The sequence below is a fragment of the Hypanus sabinus genome, chromosome 16 (genome assembly GCF_030144855.1).
Source record: "Hypanus sabinus isolate sHypSab1 chromosome 16, sHypSab1.hap1, whole genome shotgun sequence".
Taxonomy (NCBI): domain Eukaryota; kingdom Metazoa; phylum Chordata; class Chondrichthyes; order Myliobatiformes; family Dasyatidae; genus Hypanus; species Hypanus sabinus.
In genome coordinates this window covers 14687752-14702652 of record NC_082721.1, presented here as the reverse complement: position 1 = coordinate 14702652, position 14901 = coordinate 14687752, and the positions used below count along the sequence as shown (strand labels likewise).

At 38.4% G+C, this 14901-nt stretch overlaps 1 protein-coding gene across 1 annotated transcript in view; it reads right to left on the bottom strand.

Annotated features, from left to right (window-relative positions):
• Positions 1–14901, bottom strand: part of polrmt (polymerase (RNA) mitochondrial (DNA directed)) — a 76268-nt gene that overhangs the window by 35261 nt on the left and 26106 nt on the right. The window contains exons 8-11 of the mRNA XM_059991161.1: positions 10945–11115; positions 7981–8217; positions 1153–1941; positions 285–407 (exon numbers count right to left, since the gene is read on the bottom strand). Of these exons, the coding sequence (XP_059847144.1) occupies positions 285–407; positions 1153–1941; positions 7981–8217; positions 10945–11115 (1320 nt within the window). The remainder of the gene's footprint in view (positions 1–284; positions 408–1152; positions 1942–7980; positions 8218–10944; positions 11116–14901) is intronic.

Here is a 14901-nt window from a genome sequence, read left to right as displayed (position 1 = left end):
AACACTTACAAATACTGTACATCTACTTAATGTTCAATATAGTTTAGAAATTGATAGAGACCTTGTGTTGAGCCATGGGATTAGTTGGCATCATGATCAATGCAGACATGCAAAGTGCAAAGGTCTGTTTCTGCGCTGTACGTTCAAACTAACAAACCAATTTGGATTTAATTTTGTTTTCAGTTCTTCAGTCTTCCAAATCAAGTAACCATCTTGTCAAAACAATGTTTACTGCAGGTGCAAGGTATATATAGGAATATTTTTCTAAATATTTTAGAACTTACTTGATGGACTGGGAAATAGCAGACGTATTTAGTCGGATCAGGTGATCTCACAGCATGTGCTATCTCTTTGCAACAGGCTAAAGCTTGCCAAGGCTCATCTGCATTCATCCACCACTTTCTCCCCTGAGGGAAGCAAACAGTTTAGATTCACTAACATAACATCTTATGTAAACAGCATTCATCAAAGGCAAATGATACTGATATTTCTACCTGCTTTATTTTAAAGAAGACCTTTTAAATTGAAAATATATAAACTGTTACTGCAAAAATGAAGATTCTGTTCTTCACTTAAAACAGCATTAATTTTTATGCAATGTCTTGTTAATTCAAGACTTAATTAATCCTAAATGCGAGAAATTCTGCAGATGCTGGAAATCCAAAATAATATATACAAAATGCTAAAGAAATTCAGCAGATTAAGCAGCATTTATGGAGAAGAATAAACAGTCGATGTTTCTGGCCCATGTCCTTGCCAACTGCCCTCATTCTACACTCTGTAACTTTAATATCATCCAAAATTTGAGTCTCCGATAGGCGAGCTTTCTTGTGACTACAATTGAATTATCTAATGATACCAAAGAGTACGGCCCTTGCCATCTCATCCTTCAAGTATAAAAGATTTTAGATAACTCCAATGCTGTTAATAATTAATCGAAGCAAATAATGCAGAGGTTTTATCCCCCCTCCTGGGGATAGCTTCACATGCAGAAGTAGCAATCACACGACACTCCTTTACCGCATATCCACAGAAGTATTCAACTCTGATTTTTAAGATATACAACTCAAACAGTCACACGGAAAATTATAACATGCATATGCAATGAGTTAGCCACATAAAGACAGGCACATCTGAGATATTTTCACTTACTGTTAAAGGCTTATCGGCCGAATCCAAGATGTCGTCCATTACTTCTTTAGCATAAGAAAGTCTCTCTTTGAGGGAGCATGATTTTTTAAACCCAGTTAAATTAACAAGGTGAATTTTCAACCAATTTAATCCATGTTCTCCCAAAGGCTTTCCTTCTGCAAATAATAATACGGCACGAGTAACATCGCTGCCTAGGTGATTGAAGTATGGAGGGCAAGGGTATGTCCTTCCTCGAAAGTCCATGTTGTGAGGAAACCAGAATACATCGTCTCTGACATGATTGGCTATGGAAAGCTTATAAAGGGCATCCATTCGAAGGCTGTGCATTTCAGCTGATCTTTTCCTGACCCAAGCCATTCTTCTTTTCAAGACAGATTTTTCTGCTGGAGTCATGTCAGATTTTGAGTCATACTTGGGCATATCTGGAGCTTCAGTGAGAGGAGGTGGGATATCCAGCTTCTCACTTCCTTTGTCATTAAAAATAGAGATAATTAAATCAAGCATTGGTTTGTTCACTTTCCAAGCACAGTTTCCAAGTTGGTTAAGGGAATCTAATACTGCGTGTAAGTTACTGCTTTTACACTTTTCCAAAAGCAATTGATGTTGTAGGGCTCCTTCCAAGCACCGCATCAGTTTTGTGGGATTCAAGACATAGGCGCCAAACTTAGGTGAAGTCCATGGGATGGGTGGGCACATCATTGGCATGACACTGGAGTCAAAGGTCAGAGTTGTTTCTGCAGCTTCAGAAATCATTTGAGTTAGAACAGGATGTGGTTTGATGAAGCCAATCTGCAAAAGAAAGATGCAATTCAAGCAAAAAAAAAATCAGCATCATAGGGCACTACAGCATAGAAAGCGGACCTTTGACCCATCTAGTCTGAGCTGAACTATTATTTTATCCAACCCATCGACCCGCACCTGAACCATTGCCCTCCCGTCAACGTTCATCCAAATTTCTCTTATGTTGTAAATTAACCCGCATCCACCACTTCCACTGGCAGCTCGTTCCAAACGCACACCATCCTCTGAGTGAAGATCTCCCACATGTTCCCATTAAATATTTCACCTTTCACCCTTAACCCATGACCTCTGGTCCTAGTCTCACTCAACCTCCATGGAAAAAGCCTGCTTGAATTTACTCTATCTATACCCCTCATCATTTTATATCCCTCTATCAAATCTCCCCTCATTCTCCCACACTCCAGGGAATAAAGTCCTAATTTATCCAATCAAACTTACATATAACTCATTTAAATTTTAGAAAAGTGCATAGTTACAACATATATTTTTTAAAATAATGACAGTATCTATAGCTAAATATCTATAGATATACCATTGCATCACTGTGTGAAGGGGCCAGTGCACAGGATCAGAAAAAGCTGCAGAGGATTGTAAACTCAGCCAGCTCATCATGGGCACTAGCTTCCCCACCATCGAAGATATCTCCAATAGACAATGCCTCAAGGCAGTGGCATCCATCATTAAGGACCCTCACCATCCAAGGCATGCACTCTTCTTACTGTTACCATCGGGGGGATAGTAGCAATGAAAAGACAGCATGCGTTGGATGATACAGGAGCCTGAAGACACACACTCAATGTTTTAGGAAAGGCTTCTTCCACTCTGCCATCAGATTTCTGGATGGACCATGAGCCCATGAAACTACCTCACTTCTTCTATTTCTATATATTTCTTAGTCTAACAATAGTATTTTTAAATATAATTGCACAGTACTGCTGCTCCAAAGCAACAAATTTCACCACATACAACATGTCAGTGATATAAACCTCATTCTAATATATTCACTATATCATTATCTTTATATTAATTAATGATCTACATTTCTTTTTTATCTATAAATTTCTACTCCTGGGCTAAGAGTTTTCAAACATCTTGTAATTTACTCCCCCTCTTCACACAGCTCCATTACTACATAAGGCAGGTGCCTTTTGTAAAGCAACATGAACAGAGTCAACTTTTCTTTTCCCAGGTCACTACTCGCATGATTCAAATATCCTATTCTTATGTACTTTGCTGGAGGAACCAGTTGAAAATTGAAGGCACTTATACACTGACATCAAAGGTGAGAGAAGCCAAGTGGAAAGAGTGCCACTTAGAAAATATTCACCACCAAAAACATGTTTCCACTATTACTTATACGTTATTCTCCATTCATAGCTGAGAAAGTTTTTCATTTTGTGATCTTAAAAACAATAATATAAATGGGTTTTAGATTTAACTAAATTACAAATTTCTTGACAGGCTGGGTGTAGGGGAACCCAGAACCAGGTGGGATCACTATTTAAAATTATGACAGAGGCAAGGCAATTTTTTTTGGTCATGAGTCTTTGGAACTCCTCCTCAAGAAAATGATAGAAGCAGTGCTTTTGAATACTTTAAGATCGAGTTAAGCATCTTGACTCTATCCGAACCCTTATGATTAGATGCAGACGAATGTACTATCAATTCAGCCATGAATGAGCAGCAGACTCAAGCAAGGGTCAAGTGATCTATTCCTGCTCCTAAAATGAATGAGCAAGTAGTTTAGATTATAATAAAAACATATTTGTAAAATCTGTCATCAGTTCATAAGATTTGCTATTATACGATGAGTTAATAAAGATGGATGAAGTCACAATTAGCTATTGAGCGAAAACATTGTTCTAAAAGGAGTGGTTCATTGACCACTATTATAGTCTAAAGCCTTGCTCCTCTGAAAAAAAATGTTGAATCTCCCTTGGAGAAAACAGATGCCATCAAGATTATTTACATTGCCACAAGCCCAGTGGAATACAGTTCTCATGACATGCATGGGATGATCAGAATGAGCTTGGTCTGGTCCATCAAGGGAGTGGTGACAAAAGAAGTAAATGAATACAGTACCCTATAATGGAATATTTTCTAACTTTACCAATTGGTATTTTACTGTGATACAAGACCAACCTCAAAAAGATTTCACCCTGAGCTGCCGACCCAGGAGATAAAAAGGTTAAAAAATATAAATTAACAACCATGACCACGGTAGCCATATAATCACCTTTCTTTTAACATTGCTGGGTCAACACCCTGTAACTCCCTACTTCATTGAAATGTTAACTAATTAGCTAAAGTAACACAATACTCCCAAGCCTGAATGGATGTTAAAAAACCCCTGCTTAAATGGCTGTAATGAAGCAGAAATAGGAGCAGGAGAAACCCATTTGGCCCTCTGAAACCACTTCATCATTCAAAGTTTTTTAAAAATTCTCCTATTGCTTGATTTCTTTTAGCCTTAAGAACCTTCGCAAATATATATTTACTGATGTGGCTTTAACTCATTTCTGGTAGGGAATTGCACAAGTCTACCACTCTAGTGAAAACATTTTTTGTTTCGGGTCTTTCATCATTTATTCTTTAACTTTAGATTGTGTCCTTGATTCTGGAGCTTCTTACAATGGAACACTCCACTTGTACCTACTTCTGTCCAGCCTCATTAAAACAGACAGGCCTTCTATAACTGCAGTGTGTTCATCATGTATCGCGTCAGATCACGTGGGCAATCATGGCCTTTCCATGACCATGATTAATCTTTGCAAATTTTTCCACAGAAGAAGCTTGTCATTGCCTTCTTCTGGGAAGTGTCTTTACAAGATGAGTGACCATAGCCATTATTAATATTCTTCAGAGCTGTCTGACCGGTGTCTGCGGTCACATAACCAGGACTTGTGATATGCACCAGCTGCTCTATGACTGTCCAACAACTGCTCCCATGGCTTCACCTGACCCTGATTGGAGGGGGCTCTAACCAGGTGCTACACCTGGCCCAAGGGTAAGCTGCAGGCTAGCAGGGGGAGGTGGGGGTGGGGGTGAAGTACCTTACATCTCCTTTGGTAGAGACGCATCTCCACCCTGCCACTCGAATAACTACAGTACCATGAAAAAGTTTTAAGTGTGTGTGTGTGTGTGTATATATCGAGCTAAAGTGCCTAAGGCTTTTGCACAGTACTGTAAATGTAAATGCGAGGGGAGGGAGAATTTGAAAATCTGATAGGAGCAAAGGATGCTGGGAATGGTGAGGGTGCTGTGCTTTGGGAGGGGTGTGGGACAGATGGCAGAGAAGGAACTGGGGTAGGAGTGGCACGGATGTAGATACACTCAGCACCGAGTCACCAGGCAAGGTAATTTGATTCCAAAAAATTGGTTTATTGATCAATACAGAATGTCTCTCTGAATCTTCCACTCCCTTTCCAACCATGATTCCCCTCTCCCTGCCCCCTTCCCACTCTCAATCTACAATAGAGACCCATATCAGAATCAGGTTTATCATCACTTACGTGTGTCATGAAATTTGTTTTTTTTTGCAGCAGTACAATGCAATAAGTAAAATTACTACAGTACTGTGCAAAAATATTGAGTACCTTTGCTATACATGTGGCTGACTTTTGCACAGTACTAAATATATATTCCATAATTTATGATATTTTGTTTTAGGTGCTGTGTGTGATGCATGTTTTGTAGGTGCACTGTGGTCCAGAAGAACATAATTTCATTTGACTATATACATGTACAGTACAGATGACAATAAACTCGAACTTGAACATACCCTCTCACTGTTCTAACCTTTACCAAATATATGCATAATTGAATCAACTCACTTCATTCATTAATGTCATTCTGAAATTGCGTCTTTAACTCATATGTTTTGGTCTTGTTTGTTTTTGGAGAAATATTGGAAAGATATTTTTGATATTATTTCTGCGGTTTTGAATATTGATTTACAACCTCATCCTATTACCGCAATTTTTGGTTTACCAATGTTAGACTCACTGCATTTATCTTCTTCTGCCCGTCGAATGATTGCATTTCTAACTCTGATGGCTAGAAGATCTATATTGTTGAATTGGAAAGAAATTAATCCTCCCACTGTATTTAATTGGTTCTCTCATTAATTCTATCATCCCAGATCTACTGATCTCTTATACTGAAAGCCTTTTAGGAATCTGAATACAGTATATCACATCCACTAGTTCTCTTTTGTCAGATACACCCTCAAAGAATTTCAGTAGATTTGCCAAGTCCAATTTCCTTTTTGCAAATCCACACTGACACTCTGCAATGATCTCACTCTTCTCAAAGCACTCTGCCATTCAATCCTTCATAATCTTACATACCCTACTTTTACCATTTTCCCCTCTACTGATGCCAGGCTACAGTTATGTTTTCTCTTCATTTAATTTATTCTAAATAGTGGGGCTTTATTGGTGATCCTCCAGTACATGGTAATTGGCTTTTTTATATATATATATGGAATATATATATGGTCACATATATGGAATATAGTCAAAAGTTTATGTTTACAATCCAGGCAGATCATTCTATAAAGACGTATATTGGAGTAATATGAAAAAAAAAACAGAATGCAGAGTCAACATGAGTGAATCTGCAGATGCTGGAAATAAATAAAAACACAAAATGCTGGCAGAACTCAGCAGGCCAGACAGCATCTATGGAGGAGGTAGTGACAACGTTTCGGGCCGAAACCCTTCATCAGGAGTCACAGAAAGCAGAGTATAATGTTACAGTTACCAGCATCATACTGCTTTGTCGACAGAGTCCTCCAGGTTCACTGATGAGCCAGAGAAGCAAGTAGATAAATAAAGTGCAAGGGCCAGGATGGAGTAGTTTGAGAGATATATTTTCCAAGAGTCTATTGAGCACTGGGAAATAACCAGCAATGGGTCCATCAAATCTTAGGCCATTTCCTAAACACTCTGGTTATCAGGTCCTGTAGATGTAAAGGCCTTCCATCTTGTCAATTTCCCTAACACCATTTTTCTATTAATATATATTTCATTCATTTTCCCCTTCTCAGATCCCGTCCCAAAATTATCCTGGGAGTTATTTGTGCTCTCATTTCAGAAGAGGGAGACTAAATGTGCATGTGATTAGTCTGCTATTTTTATGATAGAAAAACTAAGATTCTAGGAACAAGTTCAAGAACAGATGAAGAAAAAAATGGGTTTCTGTGATACTGAAGGCACAATTGGCTCCGAATCAGAAACTTGTGAATGGTCACATTTGCTTTCCTAATGGGCAGAAGAATGTTTCTGAAAACAAGTAATATTTTTGAAATTTTTAGTCCCTTTGTTTTTGTTCTCACCTACTGATGCAAAACTGACATTCCAACAATATACTTGAACAAAAAACAGCAAAAGAAAATTGTTCTACCCAACTATTGCTGCTTTACACATGCAATGTTATTTATAAAATAAGCTTCTCGTTCTTTGGGTTATTAGCATTATCTAATTTGGTATTAGTGAAGAGCAATATTTTCAGTTGGCTTAGCTGTGTTAGGAAGTTTTATATTGATATTCCAAGGCTGTACAGATGAACTGCTGCCGTGTCAGGTGTGTCATTTTTCAGATGAGGTATTGCAAAGCTTTATCTAAGTTGGGTGGAAAACATCCTGAGGCATTATTCTGAAGAAGTGCCTTGGGTGTCTTGATCAATATTTATACTTCAGTCAACATTAAAGAAATCTGAATTTTAATCACTCCTCTGCAAGACAGGAATTCATATATACAAATTATCTACTGTGCTTCCCGCTTTATACTAACGACTGAAGTTTAGTACTTAATAGGCTGTGAAGTACTTCAAGATGCTCCAAGATCCTAAAAGGGAAATATAAATGTGAGATTTTTTCTCTTGCTCTGAAACCTCATTGATTAATCCTAATATGCAAAATAAAACCTGTTCTCACAATTAAAGATGCAAACCAATGGGCTAATGCATATCCTTCAAAATAACAACAAAAATCTATGGAAAATTCAAAAGAAAACTGTGCCTTACCTGTTTGTTACTGCGAAAGCTGTACATGTGATACAAGACAGGAATAAGATTTTTCTGAGCTTCATTTTGGGTGTATATGGGGATTTTAATTTCACGAACCATCAGATTCACGAGATGAGTTCCCAATTGTACAACCAGGAGATATGGCCAGGAAGAATCCTCACTGACCAGTGAAGGACCCGAGTTCATCTTTCTTTCCAGATGCATCACGTACTCACGAGGCAGGAAATTGTTTAGCTAGAATTGCAGGATAACTTACATTATATTCATAAGAAACAATCAATTAAATAAAAAGGTTTGAAGCATGTTAAATTTACCCACTGAAAGGTTCCAAATATTACTGCTTATAAAATCCAAATTCCTACTTCTGCTTTATCTAATCTATGGACTGTATCCACTTCTCATTGCTTGTATAATCAAAGACCACACCCACCCCGGACATTTTCTCTTCTCCCCCTCCTATCAGACAGAAGATAGGAAAGCTTGAAAGCACGTACTGCCAGGCTCAGGGGCAGCTTCTACCCCATTGTTATTCTTGAATGGATCTCCTGAAGGACACTTGACTTCACAATCTATCTTGTTATGATCTTGTACCTCAATATTTACCTGCACTGTACTTTTTCTTAGCTTTTACACTTTATTCTGTATTGTTATTGTTTTAGCTTGTTCTGCCCAATGCACTGTGTAATGATTTGATCCGTGTCTTTTCACTGTATCCTGGTACATGTGACAATAATAAACCAATACCAAATTTACATTCAATTATATTCTTGCAAACTACTCCTAACATCATTAAGGTAACATCTATCATTTAAGGACCCTCACCACCCAAGACATGGCCTCTTCCTTCTCATTACTACTGTCCGAGGTGGTATAGGAGCCTGGAGATGCACACTTAAAACAGCTTACTTTCCTCTGCCATCAGATTTCTGAATGGACAATGAACGCATAAATACTTCCTCACATTTTTTTGCCCTTTTTGCACTAATTATTTTTTAATATATTTTTATTGTAGTTTATAGTATGACCTGATGGCGTGAATATCCATTATCCATCCGGTATTTCTTCCCCCCCTAAACAACTCTTCTTTTCCCCACTCTGGCCTCTTACCTCTTCTCACCTGCCTATCTCCTCCCCTAAGTTCTCCTCCTTTCTTCTCTCCTATCAGATTCCTTCCTCTCCAGTCCTTTACCTTTTGTACCCACCTGGCTTCATCTGTCACCTTTTATCTATTCTCTTTCCCTTTCTCCTCACCGTTTTTATTCTGGCTTCTTCTCTCTTCCTTTCCAGTCCTGAAGAAGGGTCTCGGCCTGAAATATTGACTGCTGTCTGACCTGCAGAGTCACTCCAGCATTTGTGGTGTTGCTATGTTTAGAGTATATTTTACGTAATGCACAGAATGGGTGCCGCAAAACATATTTCATGACATATGTCCGTGATAATAAACCTGATTCTGAACTCAATGAAAACCAAAAACACTGCAGATGCTGGAAATCTAAAATAGAAGCAGCAAATGCTGGAAACAATCAGCAGGACAAGCAGAATGTGTGAAAAGAGAAACAGGGATAATACTTCAGGTCAGAATAAAAATGTCTGAGCTGCTGAATGTTTCCAACACATTCTGTTCCTTTCCAAACATTTGTTTTGAGCTTATATCCCTCATTGCTCATTTCTCCTCCCAAAACACATTAGTCCACACTGTTATACAGCAAATTACATCTGTTGTTGCCTGTCCTTTATAGTATCCCTCGATTTGCTAAATTGCATTTTCCATGCTGCAAGAAAAAGGATCCAGACATCAAGATATGTCATATCATTACAGCTTAACCGTCTTCTAATTGAAGAAATATTCATGAACGCATTCTATTCCTTATGCTAGTCAATTTCTATTTATGTTGCTTTCTTTTCTCTTAATATATCCATGAGTATTTGTAATTTAATAATATTTTGCACACCGTTGTGCATCATGCAAACTATAGTCATAACAAGTATCTATACATTTTCCTATATATTAGCACTCATTTTCCCTCGTTACATGGTTATTTCAAAATGCTTTAAAGCATTATGCTTACCATCTGCTCTGCAAGAGAGACAAATGTTTTACTGCAAGAAGATGCCATGCACTCAGTGGCCACTTTATTAGGTACACCTGTATACCTGCTTGTTAAAGTAAATATCTATTCAGCCAATCATGTGGCAGCAACAATACGTAAAAACATGCAGACATGGTCAAGACATTCACTTGTTGTTCAGATCAAACTTTGGAAAGGGGAAGAAATGTGACTTAAGTGAGTTTAACCAAAGGATGATTGTAAGTGCCAAACGAAGTGGTTTGAGTATCTCAGAAATTACTGATCTCACAAATTTTTCGAGAAAAAGTCTCTAGAGTTTATAGAGCGGCAGATTTGTGGTTGAAAATGCTATGTTAATGAGAGAGTTCTGGGGCAAAAGGCCAAACTAGTTCAACCTGGCAGGAAGATGACAGTGAGTCAAATAACCACAAATTACAACAGTAGTGTGTAGATGAGCATCTCTGAATGCAGAGCATGTTGAACCTTGAAGTGGATGGGCTACAGCAGTAGAAGAAAGCAAACATACAGCCAGTAGCCACTGAGTATACAATATTAAAATATTTGTAAGCATTGTGATGGAACCCAACATAATTATAAAATCCTTTCTTGATGTGGTTCATTGAGAAAGTTTTGATAAAAATTGATGGGAAAGCATCAGTTTCACTGGTTACAATTTTAGTGTGGCAAGGAAATATTCCGGCAGGATTATATTGAAGCAGAAAAGTAATCATTTTAATACATGTTACTGATCAACTGTAACCTTCAATTCAAAAAATTGCCAATTTGACTGCTTTCTTGTAAAGTCCAGAAAAACATATTTTCTTAATTACTACTTTCCACTTTATTACGAAAATGTAATTTCACTAGAAACAAATTATTTAATCAATACTACCTCTGTATCCTTCGCCAACAGTTCAACGTAGCCGTGATAAATGTCTTTCATTTTGTCCACCATCTCATTTTTAATCTTCCTTCGTATTGAATACTTGTTGTAGACCCTGTTGCCCAATTCCTTTGCAATTATCATCAATGCGTCTCCATTTGGAGGGATACTGTTAATACACTGAAAAAGATACAAGTTACATTCAAACATCACCAATTTGTCAAAAAAAATCTTTTCATTTTGGCTTCGTAGTTCAAAAACATTGAGGTTCAAAATTATAGCATCACCATTTCTTGCATTCCACAGAAGTGCCCACTTCATTGTTCAGAACGATTATAAACAATCAGAGATGTCTTGCAACATTTACGTACTTCCTTGCATACAATTCCACCATGTTTTAGTGAGTTGGAATGGCTTAAAAGCCCATCTAGTCTATTTTTGCCCCTGAGATAATGTACATTAGTGATTACATGAGGAAATCTGCAGATGCTGGAAATTCAAGCAACACCCACAAAATGCTGGCAGAACGCAGCAGGCCAGGCAGCAACTATAGGAAGAAGTACAGTTGTCATTTCAGGCCGAGACAATTTGTCAGGACTAACTGAAAGAAAAGATAGTAAGAGATTTTATAATTCAGGGGGAGGGGGGGGGGAATCCAAAATGATAGGAGAAAACAGGAGGGGGAAGGGTGAAGCTTAGAGCTGGAAAGGTGATTGGCAAAAGGGATACAGAGCTGGAGAAGGGACAGGATCATGGGATGGGAGACCTAGGAAGAAAGGAAGTGGGAGGGGAGCACCAGAGGGAGATGGAGAACAGGTAGAGTGATGGGCAGAGAGAAAAAAGGGGGGAATAAATAAATAAGTGATGGGGTAAGAAGGGGAGGAGGGGAATTAATAGAGAAATCAATGTTCATGCCATCAGGTTGGAGGCTACCCAGACGGAATATAAGGTGTTGTTCCTCCAACTTGAGTGTGGCTTCATCTTGACAGTAGAGGAGGCCATGGATAGACATTATCAGAATGGGAATAGAATGTGGAATTAAAATGTGTGGCCACTGGAAGATCCTGCTTTCTCTGGTGGACAGAGCGTAGGTGTTCAGCGAAACAGTCTCCCAGTCTGCATCAGGTCTCACAATATATAAAAGGCTGCACCAGGAGCACCGGATGTAGTGTCTAACTTTCGTTAATGCCCCTCCTCCCCCTCTTAGCCCATCCCTTATTTATTTATTCCCCCCTTTTTTCTCTCTTCCTTTTTTTCCACTCTTTGCCCCTCTCACAATCACTCCTTGCCTGTTCTCCATCTGGTGCTTTCCTCCCCCTTTCTTTCTCCCTAGGCCTCCCATCCCATGATCCTTTCCCTTCTCCAGCTCTGTATCCCTTTTGCCAATCACCTTTCCAGCTCTTAGCTTCACCCCTCCCCCTCCTGTCTTCTCCTATCATTTTGGATTCCCCACCTCCCCCTCCCGCTTTCAAATCTCTTTTACTATCTTTTCTTTCATTTAGTCCTGACAAAGGGTCTCGGCCCGAAACGTCGACTGTACTTCTTCCTATATATGCTGCCTGGCCTGTTGCATTTCATCAGCATTTTGTGTGTGTTACATTAGTAATAGTGTAGGTTAACATAAACCATTGCTGTGCTCCAATTTCTGCTTTGACATAAAGCAACTTTCAATTCTAACTGATGAAAAGTTTAGTATTAAACAGTGCTAAATCATGTCCTGGAATGCAGCCCTTATAAGGTATATTTTATAGGCAGATACTTCAGTACACATTTAAAAGAACTGTATTATATTTTTGTTGCTAGACACAAAGTAGAGCTTCCATTTTATATACAGCCACTTCAATATTTTAAAAGCAGCATTCAAAAATAAATTTCATTTATTTTCAAAAGCTAATTTTAAAATTAATACATTTGAAATATATGACTAAGAATTATCATTAGTAGAAATAAATACACAGATGATACTAACAAAATAGCAGATTAGGAATGTAGATTACATTCTGCGATATTTTCAAGTAATGAGCTTTTTAATTGTAACAAAACTAAATTTTAGAACATTTTGTTCCTCTCTGCATGCCTTAATTTTGACTTCCAAAGTAGTGAAAGAACCACATGCATCCAAGTCACCAAAAATATCCCACTGCAAGCTCATTATCTCTCCTTGTGCACTTCCAATCATTTATCGATGACCTACATTCCACAATACCATCTTTACTTCATTTTCTCTTTATTCATTCTCAGACAACCACATGCCTACAATAATAACTTAGCTATCTTTAGCAAACCCCTTAATTGTATTTCATCTCTTCTTCAATCCCTAGTTTGCCCATCATTTCCCGGTAGCCTTTTCTAGAAGTGTATTTTATCATATGTATTATCATGTGCACGATGGGTGCAGATATGTCTCTACCAACGGTGTAAGGAGCTCCTTCCCTTCGCTAGCCTGCAGAACACCCTTGGGTAAGGTGTAGCATCTGCTTCACACCACCCCCCCCCCCCCCACCACCTCCGGAATCAGGGTCACGTGAAGCCATGGGAGCAGATAGTGGATTGGTCTTACGAGCAACGGGTGCATATCACAAGTCCTGGTTAAGTGACCAGTGATGCTGGGCAAATGATCTCTAAAGTGTATTGATAATGGCTGGAGTCATCTGTCTTGTAAAGACACTGCCCAGAAGAAGGCAATGGCAAACCACTTCTATAGAAAAGTTTTCCAAGAACTATCAGTCATAGAAAGACCATGATCGTCGACATCATACAACACATAATGAAAGAACAAACTATCCTGAGCCTCAGTGTTACCTTCCTGTCTACATCATACCACACTGCCCTGAATAATTAGCTGCTAGGCATCCTCTAATCGACTATCAGCAGGCCTACACTGTCCTGTTTGGTTTTCGTCAGTATCTCTGGCATTGATCCAATTTAAAACACATGTTTAAACAGGACTCACCAGTGTGGAACTTTGGTATTCAGCTTTATCCTAGGATAAGTTTCAAAGATCACATATTGTACACTATAAACAGATATAGGATATTGCATACTCTGAGTAGGCATACTTTTGTATTTTCAAGTTATGATTTTGTTTTTCAGCTACTACTGAGCTCCAGATGAAAAGAAATTTCTAGATCCCACTTTGAATCATGATTTCTATGACGCCATTTGCCCACTTTTGGTCCATTGGGCAAAGCCTTGGGGCATTTTCTTCTATGTCAGAGTCCATATAAATGTGCTTCACGAATGACCCTTAAATAATTGCTTACCTCTCCAGCTTATCTCTAAACTTGCCCATTTAAAAGTGCTTCCTTTGCACGACTTTATCACTGCCTGCTCAGTAAGCATAACTTTCCTTTGCAAAGTACCATGCAACATTTCAATATATATTAGTCTACACTCGCTCATAAGGATGTAGAATACTATTAAGATTGCAAGAAACAGGAAATAAATATGTAATTTTATGGTGAAAAAAAGTGAAGTTCACTGAATATATAAATGGCCTAATCTGTCTTTGGCCTTTTTGTTCTTGACCAATCATTTTCAGATATTGACAGATTAATAATCAGGATGAAATTTTTTTTCTCTCCCCCAAACAGGAAAATAACAGGGCCTCAGCAATGGGAAACCTAGAATTAGTCATCTGGGATTAACATCAAAATCATCATTAGATAGGGTAAATGCAAGCAGGCTTTTTCCACTGAGGTTGTGTGGGACTACAACCAGAGGTCAAGATTTATGGGTGATAAGTTAAAAAGTTCAAGGGAAACATGAGGGGAAACTTCTTCACTCAGAAGGTTGTGAGAATGTGAAATGAGCTGCCAGCATAAATGCTGCATGCAGGCTCGATTTCAGCATTTAAGAAAAGTTTGGATAGGTACATGGACAGTAGGGATACGGAGAGCTATGGTCCTAGTTCAGGTCTATGGGAGTGGGCAGCTTAAATGGTTTCAACATGTACTAGATGGGTTG